This window comes from Microcaecilia unicolor, chromosome 11 (assembly GCF_901765095.1).
Source record: "Microcaecilia unicolor chromosome 11, aMicUni1.1, whole genome shotgun sequence".
Lineage (NCBI taxonomy): Eukaryota > Metazoa > Chordata > Amphibia > Gymnophiona > Siphonopidae > Microcaecilia > Microcaecilia unicolor.
In genome coordinates, this window is record NC_044041.1 from 49,734,058 (window position 1) to 49,753,276 (window position 19,219).

A 19,219-nucleotide genomic window follows, 5' to 3' on the forward strand; every position below is an offset into this window, starting at 1 on the left:
TGCCGCGTGCCCATTTTGGATGGAAGCACTTACCGCCACCAAGGGCTCCCACACTACCCTGGTGGTAACCGCCGGATACACACCAGCGCTACAAAAATAAAAATGAGGCGCCCGACGAGGCTACTGCGGTAGCCCAGCGGTGCTTCCATTTTAGCGAGTGGTAAGCCCATGTTGGCTTACCGCTGCTCTGTAAAAGGGCCCCTTATTTGCTTTCTATATCTGTACAGCATCTAATGTTGCTTCACAGATACCTGCTTCTAGAAGTCATAGTTTTTCCACCCTAGGCTTGCAGCATCCCTAGGATACCACTAGCACTCCTACAACTACTGAGCCAGCCCCTGCCCTCCTGTTATTAATGTAGAAACATAAAACGTGACATCTGATCAAAGTCTGCCCAACTCTATTCCTGCTGCAGTGCCATAGACACCCCACTGTTCCTTGTTTTGGCATCACTTCACAAGAAGAAATCCCATCTCCCACTACATTCATAGCAGAATCATTTTGCTATGTTACAGTTTAAACAAACAAAAAAAGGAATCAGTTTCACTATTTCAAAATCATTACATTTTCCCATCCAGTTATTAATAAAAATAGATTTGTCTGAATTTAAAAGCAGTAGTGCTACCATTTTTTAAAATAATTCAGTCAGTAGTCAAAGCAAATAAAATTATTTTTTGCTTTCCTTTCTTTTTAATTTCCTATTTCATGCCAGAACATAAATATAAAATATATTTGATCAAAAAGAAAGCTGGGGGGGATAAGCCTATGAGAATGTGTAGCAGAGAGGATACTTGGTATAATGTTATAATGTTATTTAAAAAAAAAGAATAATTTGGTGAATCTCCATTGTGTTGCTGTTTTAGTTATGAGTTGCTTCAATTTAAGTTCTAAAACACATGTATCTGTAATTGAAATACTGCAGAAGCTGAAAAGGTAATTACTCCAAAAGTTTGCTTAAAAGGGCAAATTAATGTAAAATATACTATACACATTAATTTATTGTTTACTTTTTTGCAATCTAAAGAACTCAAGTTCTTTAGAAAACCTGCCTTTGCTATTTCAGCAGCTGCTAGTTATCTCAGCTAACAGGCCAATTGATACAAGAAACAGCAGCATTTTGTCCTAAGGACTTGAAGGGAATTTATCTGTTGATAAATGAGGCCCATTGTTTCTTTCTTTTTCTCATTGTTCAGTATACAGCCAGTTGCTTGAAGGAAAATCTATTATTTTTATGTCTAATTTTCTTTTTTTTGAATTGACAATAGATGAAAAAACTGTAACAATATCAATGAAGAGGTTCAATGACTCACTGCTAGAGGTGTGCATGAGGATCCGAAGGGATGGGGACAAAAAAGTCATTACTACCACGGGGACGGGAGGGGACGGATCATAAATGAATGGGGATGGGAGGGAATAGATTGGAAGTGAATGAGGACGGGAGGGGATGAAGACCATATTAGGTTCCCGTGTACACCTTGACTCGTAAACTTGAAACAAGCACCTATAGGCTGCATGGCACTTAACACACACTAATTCATTAGTGTGCTCTATATCTGTTAATGCACCACAGTAAAGGACCCCTAAGTGAATAATATGAGATATATTCTCCAAACCTTGTTCCCAAACAAGCATATATTTGGACAAAAATGCAACATGTGTAAGTGTCCCTTGAGTTAACCCAATTCTTCCTTCAATTTAAATTATTCTGAGTTTATAGAAGCATGAATAACAGGATGGTGGCATATCATAGACTAATTTATTGCGACATGAGCTTTGAGGACAACAGTCCACTTCACCAGGTGAGGGTTGGGTTTAGTTTCCAAATATATTACAAAAACTAGTGCCAACCAGTGAAATTCATTGGTGTAACCTGTTACATTTCCTTTGTCTCTGCTAAGTCACCTCTCCTCAGCCAAATGCTATCACCCCTGTCCCAGACATTTGGCTTTCCCAACATGGCCCTAGCCTCAAATCAAACACAAATGCAGCAGTCACTCTCTCTTGTCCCCAGCAGTTACTTTTTCTACTCCCCCACTCCATGTTCCCATCAGTCACTCTCTCTACTCCTCCCCTATCCTCAGCAGTCACTCTCTCCACCCTTCTCCAAGTGCCATCAGTCATTCTCACTCTGAGGTTGGCACATCAAAAAGGCTTCCTACCAGGAAGGCAATCCAAGATGTCCACTTGAGTGCACGCTTGCAGTTCAAGCTCTGGAGTATTCAAGACTTTATGATGGCGAAGCATGAGTCGCCTGTAGACTTACCTCTCAACTGCACTGGTGATTCCTCCAAGGGGGCACTGCAGTGGACGTCATAAAATGTTCCCAGGAACGTAGCTCCCTTACCTTGTGTGCTGAGCCCCCCAAAACCCACTACCCACAACTGTACACCACTATCATAGCCCTTACGGGTGAAGAGGGGCACCTATATACGGGTACAGAGGGTTTGTGGTGGGTTTTGGAGAGTTCGCTGTTTCCACCACAAATGTAACAGGTCGGGGGGTATGGCCTGGGTCCGCCTGTCTGAAGTGCACTGCAGTACCCACTAAAACTGCTCCTGGGACCTTCATGTGCTGTCATGGACCTGAGCATGACATCTGAGGCTGGCACAACATATTTTTAAAGATGTTTTTTTGAGGGTGGGAGGGGGTTACTGACCACCGGGGGAGTAACGGGAGGTCATCCCCGATTCTCTCCGGTGGTCATTTCAGGTACCTTTTTGTGCCTTATTCATAAAAAAAACATGTCCGGGTGAAAACATCCAAGTGTTCGTCAGGGACGTCCTTGTTTTTTTTGATTATGGGTCAAAGACATCCAAGTGTTAGGCACGCCCAAGACCTGCCTTCGCTACACCTCCGACACGCCCCCTTGAAATTTGGACATCCTTGCGACGGACTGCAGTTGGAGACGTCCAAAATCGGGTTTTGATTATACCGATTTGGACGTCTCTGGGAGGATGTCCATCTTCCGATTTGTGTGGAAAGATGGACGTCCTTCTCTTTCGAAAATGAGCACAATAGGGACCTTTTATTAAGGTGTGCTAATGGCTTTAGCGCTCGCTAAATGGTAAGATGCCCGTTATAGGTGCCTATAGGTGTCTTATTATTTAGTGCACATTGTTAGCGCACCTTAGCATAGCTGCCAAGTTACCCATTCCAGGAGGGAGACTTTTTGGCTGGTCCTGCCAACTTAATCCTGGTGCATTAAGGGATCTGCAGCACTGATTTCAATGGATAGAATCATGAACTACAAATGCCACACAGTTTGGGATGCAACTTTAAAATCAGGACTGCTTGTGAACCAGTGTTCTGCCCATGTTTCACTCATGAAGTACAGCTGCACTGTTTTCAATCCAGATAGTACCAAGGCTGAGGAAATATTCTGCAGTATTATCCCCTTAATGCAGTCCAATATCTCTTTTTCATCAGTGCTTATTTGATTAGCAGCCCCTGCAATTTATTTATTTATTTAGATTTTGCTCACACCTTTTTCAGCAGTAGCTCAAGGTGATACATTCAGGTACACTGGATATTTCTCTGTCCCAAAAGGGCTCACAATCAAAGTTTGTACCTGAGGCAATGTAAGTGACTTGCCCAAGATCACAAAGAGCTGCAGCTGGATTTGGGCCGGCCACCTCTGGATTGCAAGACCGGTGCTCTAACCACTAGGCCACTCCTCCACTCCACTGGTTAAGTACCTTTGAATACCAGCTCCAATGTATTTTTATTACATTTTCATCTACTATGGATTATTGTAAACTGCCTTGAATGGATTCTCAACCCTTCGTTCGGCAGGCTAAAAATTTAGCCAAATTAAATATACATGAGAATCTCATGATGAGATACATTTGCTTGCACTGCTTCCAAATTGCATGCAATTTATGTCATGCGTAGTCATTATAGACATTCTGAAATCCAGATTAGTTTAATGATATTCCAGTGCTCTCTTGAGACACACACATGAAAAACAGCAAGTACTGTTTAAAAAAATATGTAAATTAGGTTATGGGGTATGTTTTCGTCTACGAAGAAAATACTCCTGCCCTATACTGGTTAGCTTTGGAGCCGGAGGCCTCTTTATCGGGAATAAATGACCTCTATGTGCCACCCGCAGGACTTTCCACACCTCCCTAAAACTGGGCCAAAAAAAAAAAAAAATCCTGCTGCAGAAGCCAAGCGGTAGCTAGCAAGCACCATAAAACTAAAACCTCTCTCTCCTTGCTGTTTACTTCTGCTGCTGCTTATTCCTTTCCAAACAGTAGTAATAAGGTCTCTGACAAATCAGTTGCGCCTCCGAACCGGAAGTTCTTTAGGTGGAAGTACCGCCGGCGCCATTTTGTTTTCTTGTATGGGCTTCCTCGTCCTTCTGTTATATGAGGAATGTTGTCGTGAAGGAGTGAATTTAGAGCAGACGGTGGCCTTTTCCTGGGGGCGAATTTGTCAGTGAGAGTGAGTGCTGTGTGGGACGGAAAGCCAGAGGAACCGTTACTGACGCTGCCCAACATGTACGGAGGGTCTCGGAAGAGCGGGAAGGGGGAACGTAAGACCACGGCCTCGACGGAAGAGGCTGGCGGCAGGAAAGCGGAGCTTTTGGTGTTCGGCTATGCCTGTAAAGTGTTCCGCGACGACGAGAAAGCTCTGTTCCACGAGCAGGGAAAGCACCTCATCCCATGGATGGGAGACCGCAAAATCCAGATCGATAGGTCGGTGTGCCATTAGCCAGGCTGCTGTTGCACTGCATGCTGTCTGACCCATCCTTTTCTTTTCCTGCAGGCGTACAAGTCCGTCGTGTGGACCACAGTACTTACTGATAACCACCCCCCAGAGAGATGGTCTGTCATCTCTTCCTCTCTCGCTTGACTTTGTGCAGGAGGTCATGGGGGAAGAAGGGTTGACACGTCTTTTTCAGATCAAAATGAAATTTGAGATTGAAAAATTCAGCTAGAAATGGGGGGAGGAGGGGTGTCTGCCGAAAATCTGACACACTTGGGTATATATATGAACTGTGCTCCGTAAAGTTTTAAGTTGGAATGCTTTTTGATCTGAAAAGAATGAAGTGTTTAACTTGTTTGCTCCGTCGTTTACATTTTCTGCAGAGTTTATATACATTTGTGTTGGTGAGTAGGTTAGGAAGATAGTAAATCACAACCGATAAAGACTTAAATGACCCATACAACATATCCAGCAAGGTGTTTAGGCTGGTGAACTTTCTCTTTGGAGGTTAATCATAACCACTTGTTTCTTTATCCTTGCTATCTTTTAGCACCTATAACTCATGTTCAAATTGCTCACTGTGGCAAGAATAATTGCATATTCTTGTCAGATCTATTACAAACTAATATGATATAGGCCTGCTACAAAATGACTAATGCTCGGAGCAAACTTTACAATGTATGCTGATATATAAAAATTGTAAGTTAAGGAGGTTTACATTTCAACACTTAAAAATAAAGTGGAACATATTTATTTACTTTGGAGAGGTTAAGAATAGTATATGCCAAACTTTTGCAGGCGTTCAAAATGCCCTTGTTTGTATTTGTCATAGAAATATTGTTAACAGGGAATAAAAGCAAGCAGTAGTCCCAACACAATATAGAAATGGGGGGAGAGGTCACACTGGTTGCAGCACAAGTTGAATGACTAGTAAGTTCTTCCCCCTCCCCCCCCCTAGAACAAGTACCTTATAGTTATTTGAAAACAAAAATAGATCTACTTTGTTCATATTAGGAAATAGTGTAAAGAGATAAGAGACTAACAAATTAGACATTTTCATATTATCCTTTCATAGCTTCAGAATGGACAGTTATTCAAGTTAAGTGTTTAAAAGTTATCCTCTTGTGCCTACTTCCTACTAGCTCACTGCTTAGAGTACATGCAAATTAGTAAGGTACTTGACAGTTTCCAAGGTTTAAATTTCACTATCAATTATCCTATTTAAAAATGATAGGATACTTTTACTTTAGGATGTTGCTGTATTTTTTGTAAACCTCCTTAAACTGCACATATATGTTACTGTTCTATGTATGTGTGTGTCTCTCTATCACGTAACCCAGAACTTATTTCCTCAGCCAAATGGCTAAGGGTCGAGCCTAGCCATGATTTTACCATCAATGGACGCACGTTCTTTGGCGAAGATCTCTCCTGAGAGATAGATGGGAACTAGCAGAAAGAAGCGAGGAAATTTCCAGCCTTTGGTTCTTACGGATAGGTATTTATGTGTTCGGGTTTGTGTGAATGTAAACTTCTTGATTTAGCAAGTTACCGTGAATGGGCAGTTGAACCGTACACGATAAAGAGTTTATTAGTAAAATGGATCTCATTGTAAAATATCAATGGATACATTTTTTTTCCTTTAATTAACTTATGCTTTGTGGATATAAAAATATTAAGAACAGTGTAACTTTTGAGCTTATGAACAGCATTTAGCAGAGCTAATTTGAATTTGTGATCTAAAATCTTTAAAAAGAAAAAAAGCTGTAATGCCATTAATATAGCTTTCCATAATAAAGTATTCTAGTTCATTGTAATTGATAGGTGTTTTGTCAAGTCTAACAGATTTAAAAGTATTTGCCCTGACCAGTTGACTTCGCATTGCAGGTATGACGGGCGTGGTCACCTGCATGATCTCTCTGATTATGATGCCGAACATACCACTTGGAACAGAGATTACCAGCTGTCGGAGGAAGAGGCTCGAATAGAGGCCCTGTGTGATGAAGAGAGGTATTTAGCCTTGCATACGGACTTGCTTGAGGAGGAAGCAAGGCAAGGTACTGGTCAAGAAAATCTTCTTGAAATGGGAATATTTTTCAATTAAACAGTAATAAACTATATATATATACTATGCTCCTTCTCAATTTGTACTCACTTTTTCCGATATTATCTGTTTAACAGTACCCAGTGGATTGGAAAAGCAAGCGTCTTTGCGTATGAGAGAGGACCTCAAGATAGTTTATTTGTAGATCCACACAGAATTTGGCCAGCTTTTGACTGGAATTTGAGAAAAAAAGTTTACTGTGCTACACAGTATTGGACATAAAAACTAATTTGTTGGGGGAGGGGGAGGAGGGATCAAACTTTTATATGCATTAATGTTAATCTTATTTCAAATCCTGATCCAGTAACTTGTGCAGAGCCTGGTTTTCAAGTATTTACTGACAAAATATTGATTTTTCAGTGATGGAACAATTATAGCTTTGAGTACTTTTTATAAAAATAAAAGTTATACTGAAAGTTTACTGTGATTTTCAACAGACTACACAACGCACAAGCATGTTTCCATTATATTAATATTTGTGTTATTCCTTCAAGAGGAAGAATACAAGCGGTTGAGTGAAGCTTTGGCAGAAGATGGTGCATATAATGCAGTGGGGTTCCGTTATGGCAGTGATTACTATGATCCATCAGAACCCACAGAAGAAGAGGACTCCCAAAGAGAGAAAGGTGAGGAAACAATTTCTTGGATGGTTTTGTGGGAATAGGTAAAATATTCCTTAATTTGTAATTGCTTCAGATTTTTTGGCATGGGAGCTGTTAAAAACTATAAATGGGGTACAACATGTAGACAGGATAACATAATTGAGTCTAAATGTTTTTGTTATCTATAGATATTGTATAAGGGAATGAATTGTTTTGCACAAAATAGATTTACTATATGAAAAATAGAAAGTAGCAGGAAAAAGGTGCTGTGCTACATGGCTGCATGCTTCAGTCTGTCAGGTTCATTTTTGCAATTTTACATGACTTATCAAAAAGTCCCACTTAAGTCAAAGTTCTGTGGAAAGTAAGTGGCAAAAAAATTCCCTGTAATGATAAAAAAACAATTCCAATCCAAACACTTCTGAAACAATCTGCAGTTGATTCCCAGCTATTATTTCAACAAGTGACATAGTAACAGCAGAACTTTTTTTGCGCCGGTACAGCATACCAGCACCTTTTTTTCTCAGCTCCCCGACTTTCCGTTCGCACCGCCCTGCGTTGAAATCTTTTATTTTACCTCAAGTTGCAGCAGTGAAAGCAGCAGGCAGGCTCACCTCCAGCCTTCCCTTCCCACTCAGCGTCCCGCCTTCCTCTGATGTAATTTCCTTTCCGCGAGGGTGGGACGCTGAGGGAAGGGAAGTGAGGAGGCGAGCCTGCCTGCTGCCTTCACTGCTGCTGCAACTTGAAGTAAAATAAAAGATTTCAACGCAGGGCAGCAGGAACGGAAAGTCGAGGAGCTGAGGGCGGGCAGGTGGGGCTGGAGTTGGAACAAACTCGAAGGCAGGTGGAGACGGGGTAAGTCGCTGGACATGGATGGGGGTGGGAGGATAGGGGGCAAAGGAGAATCGCTGGACATGGATGGGAGGGAAGGATAGGGGCAAAGGAGAATAGCTGGACATGGATGGGAGGGGAGGGCAGAGGAGAATCGCTGGACATGGAGGGGAGGGCAGAGGAGAGTTGCTGGACATGGACAGAGGGAAGGGCAGAAGAATTGCTGGACATGCATGGAAGAGAGGGAAGACAGGAAGGAGATGCACATGGATGGAGGGGAGAGAGGAGAAATGCTGGACATGGATGGAGTGGAGGGCAGGGAAGAGAGGAGAATTGTAGGGAAGGAAAGATAGAGGAAGGAGATGCACATGGATGGAGTGGAGTGGGAGAGGAGAAATGCTGGACATGAATGGAGAGGAAGGAGATGCACATGGATGCAGGGGAGAGGAGAAATACTGGACATGGAGGAGAGGGAAGTCAGAGGAAGTAGATGCACATGGATGGAGTGGAGGGGGGAGAGGAGAAATGCTGGACATGAATGGAGAGGAAGGAGATGCACATGGATGCAGGGGAGAGGAGAAATGTTGGACATAGAGAAGAAGTGAGATGAACATGGATATAGGGGGATAGGAGAAATGCTGCACATGGATGGAGGGAAGGGAAGACAGTGGAGGAGATGCACATGGATTTAGGGGAGAGGAGAAATTCTGGACATGGATGGAGGGGAGGGAAGAGAGGAAGTGAGATGAACATGGATGGAGGGTAGGACAGAGGAGAAATGCTGGACATGGATCACGGAGGGGGGAGAGGAAAAAAGCTGGACATGGATGAATGAGAGGAAGGAGGTGCATATGGATGGAGGGGAGGGAAGAAACAGGAAAGAGATGAGAGGGAAAGAGGAGAAAAAACTGCACATGAATGGAGAAAATAGGCAAAAGCTGGATCCATTCTACCTCCAGTCAAGTCTGTGGAGGACCCAGCTTTTACCTATGGATGTAGGGCAAGAAATGAAGGAGGAAAGTAAAGAAATAAATGGAAAGGAAGCCCTGGAAATGGAGATAAGGGAACAGAGAGAGAGCAGCAGAATCGGAGACTTGGACCAACATGTCAGAAAAACAGTCTCCAGACAAAGGTAGAAAAAAAACCCCATTTTATTTTCATTTTAGTTTTTGGAATATTTTCAATTTGAGAATTTACATCAGCTGTCTTATTTTGCACTGGGTATACTGGAGCAGTAACAGCTTACAGAAATTATTTATAATGAAAAAAAAAATCACAAGTTATTTTTTTTCCCTCCTATACTGGTATAGTATTTTCAATGATACCTGTTTATATGTGACATGGCTGGTATAAGGGGTGTGGCTACTGTGGGTGTGGCTACCATAGGGGTGGTGCCTTTGATGGTGACCCCACCCATAAGTACCAGTACCTTTTTTTCTACAAAAAAAGCACTGAGTAACAGTAAATGTTGGCAGAAAAAGACCCTTATCCAGACTGCCCAACAAGATGTCCAAAGTTTTATCTCGCACTCTGTGCAGGTTAAACTTTATTAGGCATCATAAACAGGGCAGTTGGTAACTTCCCTTGCTTACCTCCTATGGGTGGATAAAATGAAGCAAAACTCTTGATCAATAAACCTTGGTTGAAATCTAGTCAAAGTATAATAAAAAGAACTCCACTACATGTACTTTTTGTCAAGTAAACTATACTTATTCTTAAGATGTCCAAAAGTTAATGAAACTTGTTTCTTGTGGGGGAGGGTAGCGATGGCATGTCTCCAAATGGGGTAGTTTTATACATACCATGACAGTAACATGTCACTCCTAAGCCAGGATTTGTTCCATTGTCTCTGGGGCAGTGTCTCCAATGGGTTAGTTTTGCGTACATTATAGCAGTAATGAACCTCACTCTTAAGCCAGGATATTTGGAGTATGATCTGTCTCTCAAATTTACTGCTAATGCTCGATGAACTGCTTGCATTGTGCCAAAGAGAGCCTGGAGGTCATAAGATATTTCATGTGTAGCCAATTTATCCAAGTGTTCTTGGAAATACTCCCGTGGCACTGAAGAATCCTGGTGTCTTTTCTTGGTAGCTTGAAAACTACTTGAGCGGTTTTTTTCTCTCTCTTTTTGTTTTATGAAAGGTTGAATAATTTAAAATCTAAATCCACATCTAGTACTTCACCATATAAGTGTTTGGCCAGAATGTTTACAAACTTGTTCACAGGTTCAGTGGGGTCTTGCTTCCTGGGTTGAATAGCTTCTATTTGTTTATAGAAACACTACAGGGCCCTTTTACCAAACAGTGGTTAAAAAGTGGCCATAGCGCAGCCTTGTGCAGATCATTCCCTCACAGTAAGGTCATTGTTACTGCTGGGGTAAAATGACTGGCTTTTCTATTTTCAGTATTAATGGCCAGGCGCTACTTTTCCCATTAGCGTGTGAGCCCCTACTGTCACCCACTGTGTAGGCAGTAAGGACTCGTGCACTAAGCATGCATTAATCTGTTAGGGCATGGCAGTATAACACAGAACATGCCCACTCCCCACCCCATTATACACACATTCAAAAATTACTGCGGTATGCTTCAGCACACCTCACAGTAAGCCATTTTTTGCTGTGGTAAGCACATGTTAGTACTTGTTAAAAGGGCCCCTATTCGAGGAGCTGTGAGCTATGGCAGATGATCTGGGTTCAAATTAAATTGTTTTTTTAAGCAAACCTAGGATAGATCACATTCTGGTTTTTAAAATAAGGGCCTCTTTTTATCAAGCCACGCTAGTGGCTCTTGGAACAGTAATGCCGACAAAGCCCATTTATTTTGAATAGGCTCTGTCAGCATTGCCGCGCGGCTTGATAAGAGGCCCTAAGTTATGTAGTCTGACACTGTCGGTGAGGTTGCTTTAGAAAAATAATTCCCTACAGTAAAATATTTATCATTTTTTATTGTAGAAACAAGTGAACCAGAAAATGCAGAAGAAAGTGAAGAACCTTTTATTGCTCCTCGGGGACTATATGTGCCTTCTGATGTGGAATTGGTATGTTCATATAAACCAGTAGTTCCATACAGTATCCATGTTGTGAAATGTGTCCTAATTGTGGCTGTGGAATGAAGCTTTGAGTCAAAACTTTCTGCTATTATGAGTTTAGCTCCTGTACAGTAATATTATATTTTTTATTAAGATTAATATATGAAATGCAAAGCAGGTCAAGATTAACATCTGTAGAATAAATCTGAAACCTAGATTTTGCTGAGATACTATCTTTATCCTCTATTACGGAGGGGAAAAAATAAATGTTGAGAGGGTAATGTTGAAAAGGATTTATGTGTTAACTTTGGATGTAACCACATCATTTTTAAAAATTGGGGCTCTGCAAATCGATTACTTGTAGTCAAACTGAAGTTATCTGTTTTAAAGAAGGCAGCAAAAGAAAGGGTACCAGGCTGTGCCTTCATTAACCAGCTAGTGGTGATGATCATGTTCTATCTAGTTAGATGAATCCATTCAAACAGGGCCACATAAATTGGATATATTTGGTGGTTTTACTTAAAATGGATAGCATGGTTGAAGATAAGCAGATTAGTGATGCAGTCTCAGCAGAAAAATAAGCAGATGACTAAATATCAAACTCAGCATATTTACAGCTAGAGAAAATATAGTTGTCAGTCCATTGACTCATTGCTTTAAAGTATTCAAGTCCAGTTTCTGCACTCAGGTTTGTTTGTTGTAAATATTTTATATGTTTCCTCAACTGAAGTGTCAGAAGAATGCAAAAGTTTTAATAAGTTAGGTGTGACAGCCATTTTAATTTGAGAGTACTTATACATCATCATTGATGTGTAATTGTAAAAACATCTGGTCGGAGATCTTTACTTCAAAAAACTCTGACGAGTTGTAGATGGGGTAGCACTTGAACACATCTTTATTCTCTCAATGACAGGGGATTCAAACATTTTTCATGACTAAATTCACTGGGAGAGAAATGCATTCTCAATTGTACTGCACCCTCCATCCCTCTCCCAATTTCTTTCCTTTTTTTGTTCTCTGCCTTCAGTCTGTGCATCCCACTCACTTCCCTTCCAGCAGCTCTGTTGTTACAGATCTCCACATTACAGCTGAGCCTATTCTGGCCTGTGACATGAAGATCTGGTCCCAGTAAGGGCAAAAACACTAGTTCAAGAACCTGTCCATCAGCTATTAAAATCAGGCAGATTTATGAAAAAAAATCACTAAAAACAGTGGTTAATCTTAGGACCGAGTGATAGAAGGATAAAATTATGAATTAGTGATGGGAAGAGTGAGAGACTGTTTGTGGAATTGAACAGATCATGTCATTCTTTAACTCATTGCAGTAGAATATGACAGTTTTTTGGCTGAAATTCTTTATTAATGAATGCAAAAGCTGTAAATGTTTTTTTTCAAACTTTATGCTGAGGCAACATACTCTGAACAGATGTTTGATTTTACAAATAAGGTTTTTTTAAACCAGGTCATTTTATGCACTTCATTTAAGTGTGGGAGAAGGGGATGTATCATTCTAATCGTTTTTTTTTTTTTTTAATTGCCCCCTACAGCCACCAACAGCAAAAATGCATGCCATTATAGAGCGAACAGCAAATTTTGTCAGCAGGCAAGGAGCACAGTTTGAAATCATGCTGAAAGCCAAGCAAGCACGGAATTCTCAGTTCGATTTTTTGCGCTTCGACCATTACCTCAACCCCTACTACAAGCTTATACAAAAGGCTATGAAAGAGGGAAGGTACACTGTTCAGTCCGAAAGAAAAGACACTGAGAAAATAAGTAAGTTCCTACTACTATTTACCTTCAGTTCATTGATATTTGAGTAGAGTGAGAACATGTTTGAATTTTGTAAGTATGTATGACATATGGAAGGTAACTTTATAACAGGGTGCCTACAGAGGTGCCATTTTGTAAAGGCAAGTAGGTGCCTTTATAAAAACAAATTTCCAGAGAATGCATTGAATATAGAACTGGTTTAAATGAAGGCATGCACTTGAGACACACACGTGCACATAGATTAAGGTGTTTTATAATCTACTTGGATATGTGCTAACTCTATCCATGTTCCACCCAAATTCTGCTTCATGCACACCCACCAACAAAGTACATGCCATCATATCATTTGTGCACAAGAATAACTTTATAAAAATTTACTTCCATTGTGAATGTATGTTCTAAGTCTTCAGTCAAAAGATGTGTAGTTTAAGTTGGTCAACCAGCGTTCAATAATATACAGGCATGTGGATACATTCATGCTTTCCCCTATATTTCAGCTTTGTTGGAAGGTTGTGTTTGCTCAGGGGTTGTGGTTTTTTTTTTTGTTTTTTTACGCACAGTTATTTCTCCATCTCTCTTCAGTGTGACTAGTTACCTCATGTGCTATACATGGCAGTCTGAGACTGAATGAACTCCACTATACTTCATGCTTTAACCTCACAATGCCTCCGAGGTGTACAAAAGCATCTTGTAATTCAGGATACACCCCTCCTCCCACTCCTGATTATAGCTAGTTGAAATAGCAGCAGTTTGAAACTTTGAAGTAATCCTGACATTGTTTCATTTTCATTCATTTCTGTAAAGTATCATTTAGCGGGAAGAGAAGTGTGAAGACATTTGTGTGTATGAGCCTTGTATTACAGTACATATATTTCATTCTAATTCTGTCATCTTGTGGATGTGGGATTGATGCACATGTTCTTTCCTTGAGATACTAGTGATTATGTGACACACACATTTTTTTTAGATCCAGAGCTAAGTGTAGAGGAAGATGATGAGGAAGATGATGATGGTAATTACCTGCATCCTAGTCTCTTTGCCTCAAAAAAGAGCAGTCGACTTGAAGAAATCATGAAGGTACTTGAGTGCGTTAAAGTTTTTTTTTTTTTTTTTGCTAGAGCCGATTTGTCTGCTTACGTGTTCTATTGGAAGTCCAAGTAATGTAAAACTAGTTGTGCTGAATGGTGCAGAGAGATGAGTTGCGCATTTTTAAGCAGTCCTCTGAGAAAATGCGGTCATTGAGCTGATGCATATCCTCTCAGTTCTTGTATATCAGCTTAGTGGGAGGCTCTATGGCCTGTTGCTGGCATTTTCTTGGAATCCAGCTAATTGCATAAATGGTCATAGACCTGTTTTTTCAAAATACGTAGGGTGCTAAATGCAACACAATCATGCCTCCCGGGCCATGATGAAAGTTTGCTCAATATTGGTGTTCTGAATTACCGACTGCACCCAGAGAGCTGGCACCTATGTAATTGGTTATAAATTCATATATGTTGACCTGTTTCCTTATGAAGGCATGTGCTAAAAATATTTGAAAATGCATTGTTACAGCAGAATCTTTAAATGAATGACAAAATCCTGCTCTGTATTCTCGCCCATAAAGTGACTCTCCATTCCTGATATTTTGTGTTGTGTTTTGTTTGTCTTTTTTTCTATTGCTTTAACATGTACCATAGAAGGCCTTTTACCAAAGTGTGGTAAGCATTTACTGCCTGAAGTAGCATGCACTTTCTATTAATGTGCTAGCATGACAGTGCACACTGTTTCATGCAGTAACTGCATATCAGGGAATGACTATGGACTGTACCTTGTAGTTAGCACATGGAAACTTACTACATGCAGTCACTGCTACAGAAATTTGAATGTACTTACAGTAGAGGCTAACCGAACTTCCGGTTTGAGTTTTGGCCGAAAATGTCTTTGCATTTTCAGCTGACATTGAACCTTTACCCCTCACCAACTACCCATAGGTCCTCCCTAGGCCTAAGTGGTCTAGTGGTCTCTTTGGTAGCAGGAAAGAACCCCCACTCATTCCTTCCCTGTGCAGCTGGTCCCTTGAAGTGGCCCTGGTGGTCTAGTGGCCTGTTTGAGGGCAAGAATAGACTCCACGTGTTCCTGGCCCATGTGCTATTTCAATCCAGATGACTGCTGATACTTCCGTGGCAGCCTCGTGAGACTCTTGTGGGAGGTCCCAGCAGTCATTTTGCGATTGGAACCAACATGGGCTGCCCATACTAGTTCCAGCCACAAAATGGCTGCCAGGATCTCCCACAGCAGTCTCGGCAGCTATTTGGATTGGAGAAGCGCACGGGGCAGGAACGAATGGGGTCCATTCCTGTCCCCAAAGAGGCCACCAGAGCTTTACTAAGGTAGGCCCAGTGAGGTCGTAGGGATGGTCAGGTGGGAAGGGGAGGCATGGGAATTACAGCAAGGGGAACTTTTATGGTCAGGGGGGTGGAGTGAGGGGGCAGTTTTGTTTGTGGTTTAGAAACCATCAGCCAATTTCAGTTGCATATTAAGATCCTGGGTTTGGTTGGGCTCTTAACTTACAGCCTTTTAACTAGATGGTAACAAGTTCATCAGCGCTGTTTAATATATTGCATGGTGAAGCAATTTTCTCTACAGTAATTGCGTGGGAAGATGCTGGAAATGCCACCAACATTTATTCCAGAGGCTTTGTTCTCACCACATAATAATGTTTTCTAAGGAAACTTTCAAACAATAAATGTATGGAGATTTACAATTGCTGCTATCTGAAACTTCTGCAGCCTTTAAAAGTTGTGGACCCAGATCATCCTCTTGCAGCACTGGTCCGAAAAGCCCAGTCTGAAAATATGACTACCCAGCAAACGGACAATGTAACCATACAGGCCTCACCGGTGAAATACACTACAGACTGTAAGTAAATTCCTAGTAATCAGATGATTACTAAGCAGGTTATAAATATAATAGATAAGATTTGCCTCATTGCAACAGCCTGAGAAAATGGTCAGCTTAATTCCAGTTTCACTTCTGCTTTGCTATCAGACTCATGTGTGCTAGTCTCATACGTTCTTGAATTTATAATTTTTTTTTTTACCCTCTACTGCTCTGGGTGGCTTTCATTCATCTACCACACTTTCTGAATTCAAGAGAGCTTGGGACAAGTATATAGGATCTCTAAGGGAGTGATAAGAACAGTAGATGGCATGGATAAGCAATCTGGTCTTTATCTGCCTACATTTTTCTGTTTTTCTGTGAAGTTATAATTCTCCATCAACAAGCAGAATTTAATCACTTAGACCAAGTTGTTATCCAATCAGCACCGATATTGAGTTCTCGTTTATAGCACAGAAAGAGCATGAAGCCTTTCTAAGCATGCATGTGCTTTCACACCTGTCTAATTGTCTTTTCGTTGTCTAATTGTCTTTCGAGAGAGGGGCTTTTCATTTCCATTACTACTTTCACTCTCTTCTTAAAGAAATATCCCTCCTGCTAAAGATGGGACGTGAAATACCAATTAAGTTTTGGTATGCAAATTGGCTACATTTAGATGTACAGTCGTCTTTGTATGCCTGAAAGACACAAATGATGTTCTGAAACTTTTTTTTCTGCTTTGGTTGAGCTTCTTTACTGTAAGTACTCATGGTCCACAGTTTTTGCTCTCCAAACATTTCTGTCCTATCTGAGAGTATTTCTGAGGTAGTCAGATGTTAAGATGCCTTCTACATCTTGCCATATACAACATTAGAGTAGGGCTGTACATGGATTAAAATTTTTAAGCACACGATTAAATATAAAAGACTTGAAATAAATTGAGCATGCACACAGTTAACTTTTTTTTAAATTATTATTATTGTTCCTAAGTGTTCAACAAATACGTTGATTCCAGTTTCCTTTAAAAAAGCAAAATTCCTTCAGGCATTTGAAAGGCTTATGCTTAGAGACGTGTGCTAAAAAGTGGCTTTTATAAATATATTTTTTGGATTTAGCTGGCATCTTTCTCATTAGAAGCTGTAGGTGAACTATATTCAAGTATACCAGGGGGCTCATTTTCAAAACATTTAGACTTAATAGTTCCTTAGATTACTATGTAACTTTGTAAGTCTATGTAAGTCTAAGTGCTTTGAAAATACACCTCTAGGTATTTCCCAGTCCCCAGGGGAATTAGAATCTAATTTCGTACTTGTGGCAATGAAAGGTTAAGTGACTTGCCCAAGATCACAGGGATGAGCAACAAGATTTGAACCTGACTTTGCTGGTTGTCAACCTGGCACCAATCACTAGGTGGCTACTCCAGAAAACTGCAGTTTCTTGAATAAGTGCATTAGGTGCTATTTTATAAGGTAATGCCTAAGTCAAGCCTCAACAGATTTTCACTGAATCTAAGAGTGAGCCCCAAAACTTAGGAGCCAGCAGCTGAAACTTCTTTTGTTTCCTCTCCACCCTACACCCAGCATTGTCTACAGTGAAATTTGTGTATGAAATGGGGTGGGGAATCCCCTCAATGATCAGCAGCAGCTCCTTTTCAAACTCATTTTCTAAGGTGGTTTCCTATTCTGTGTCTGAAAATTTAGTATGTCAGTTCCTTAAGGTACCATTGCACATCACTGCTAGAAACTAGTAGGCTCCATTCTGGAAGTATAACATCAGCTGTGTGATATCACCTACCTGATGGGTGACGTGGCACACAATCACCTTGCCTTGTGCAGTGCCCCCGTGCCACGCAATTAGCTTGCTCAGCCGCCACCCCTCCCATCCCCATGGCACACAGTCACCTTGTCTTGCTCAGCCCCCTGTCATCCACAGCCACAGGTAGCAGCTACGCTGTTCACGCTCTCTCCCTCTCCCCTGTTGAAATCGTAATGCAAGAAGAGGAGAGTGTGAATAGCTGCATACTCTGGCTGCTTCCTTCCCCTGTGCCTTCCTAGAGGCAACTGATCATATGAACTGTATTACTGTACAGATGCCCCTGCAGTTCACATGAGCATTCAGCTCCAGGCAGACACAGGAGAAGGAAGCAGCCCATTATGCAGCCATTCACACTTTCCTGCTCTTGCGGTAGAATTTCAGTGAGGGAGAGAGAGTGAACAGTGCAGCTGCTTGTGTCTGATTTTCCAATTCTTACCAGTGGCTCTGAGGAGGTCCCAGCAGCGATATTTGCTTTGGGGGGGGGGGGGGGTCCCAGAGGCACCAGCAACTCTCACGGGGGAGCAGAAGGTCAGAGGCACCAGAATCTCTGAAGGGGGCCAGCAGCACGGGTGTCTCTGAGGTAGGATCGGCAGCTCTACTAGGATCAGTGGTGGGAGATGCTCCTTGCATTGTCCTCAGTAAGCCAGAGTTAGGCTTTGAACTTCAAGAGAAGCTGTTGGAGCACCAGATTGAGGCTTGGAATATACAGAGGCAGCCAATGGAAGGAGTTATGATGAACCCCCAGCTTTAATTGCATTAATTTTTTTTGCTAATTAAGCAATGTGTTAATCATGTTAATTAGTTAATTGTGCAGCCCTTCATTGGAGTCAATGATTTTTACAGTGTCATCTCCGGAGGAAGTAGCCATATCCCCTCCCTTAGTGGCCAAGTGTCTGCGGTTCGACGCGCGGGGCTTGGATTCTCTCTCGATGTGTTCAGAGGTAGATGATGGCCAGGTGTCAGGAGTTTCCCGACTGGCCCACTCAGATTCTCTGGAGGAAGGTGAATTGGCCTCAGAAGGGGGGAATGATCTCACAGCGGCGCGTTTATTCCTCCAGGAAGAGCTGCCGGCTTTGATAGTGCCAGTTATGGAAGTCTTGAACATCTCTGTTTCAGACAGCGGTCTGTCTACTTTGGTTACCCCATCTATTATGTCAGGAACTAAGCGGCCTTCCAGGACTTTTCACATTCATGAGGCAATGAAAGTGCTCATTGCGGCTCAGTGGGACACGCCGGAGGCAGGATTGCGCGTGGCCAGGGCTATGGCGCACCTTTATCCGCTCCCTGACGCAGAATGGGAGAGGTTTTCCGGCTCCCTACAGTGGATTCATTGATCACTGCAGTCACTAAGAAGATTACGTTGCAAGTGGAAGGCTGCACAGCTCTTAAAGATCCTCAGGATAGGAAATTGGAGACTTCTCTGAAGATGTCTTTCGAGGTGGCGGCATTGTGTATGCAGGCTTCCATCTGCGGTTCTTATGCGGCCAGAGCGTTCCTTTCCT

General features: G+C 41.7%; 1 protein-coding gene across 7 annotated transcripts in view; it reads left to right on the plus strand.

Moving 5' to 3' along the window:
• The first annotated feature begins 4,316 nt into the window (after nt 1-4,316).
• SFSWAP (splicing factor SWAP) overlaps nt 4,317-19,219 on the plus strand; it is a 285,802-nt gene continuing 270,899 nt past the window's right edge. For 2 of the 7 annotated variants that reach the window (XM_030217824.1, XM_030217828.1), the window contains exons 1-7: nt 4,317-4,700; nt 6,595-6,764; nt 7,306-7,437; nt 11,197-11,282; nt 12,821-13,046; nt 14,011-14,120; nt 15,815-15,944. In XM_030217824.1, coding sequence (XP_030073684.1) covers nt 4,501-4,700; nt 6,595-6,764; nt 7,306-7,437; nt 11,197-11,282; nt 12,821-13,046; nt 14,011-14,120; nt 15,815-15,944 — 1,054 coding nt within the window. In that variant the 5' untranslated portion in view covers nt 4,317-4,500. Of the gene's footprint in view, nt 6,206-6,594; nt 6,765-7,305; nt 7,438-11,196; nt 11,283-12,820; nt 13,047-14,010; nt 14,121-15,814; nt 15,945-19,219 lie in introns of those variants that run through there. The other 5 variants (XM_030217830.1, XM_030217831.1, XM_030217827.1 and 2 more) reach the window with 4 other exon arrangements.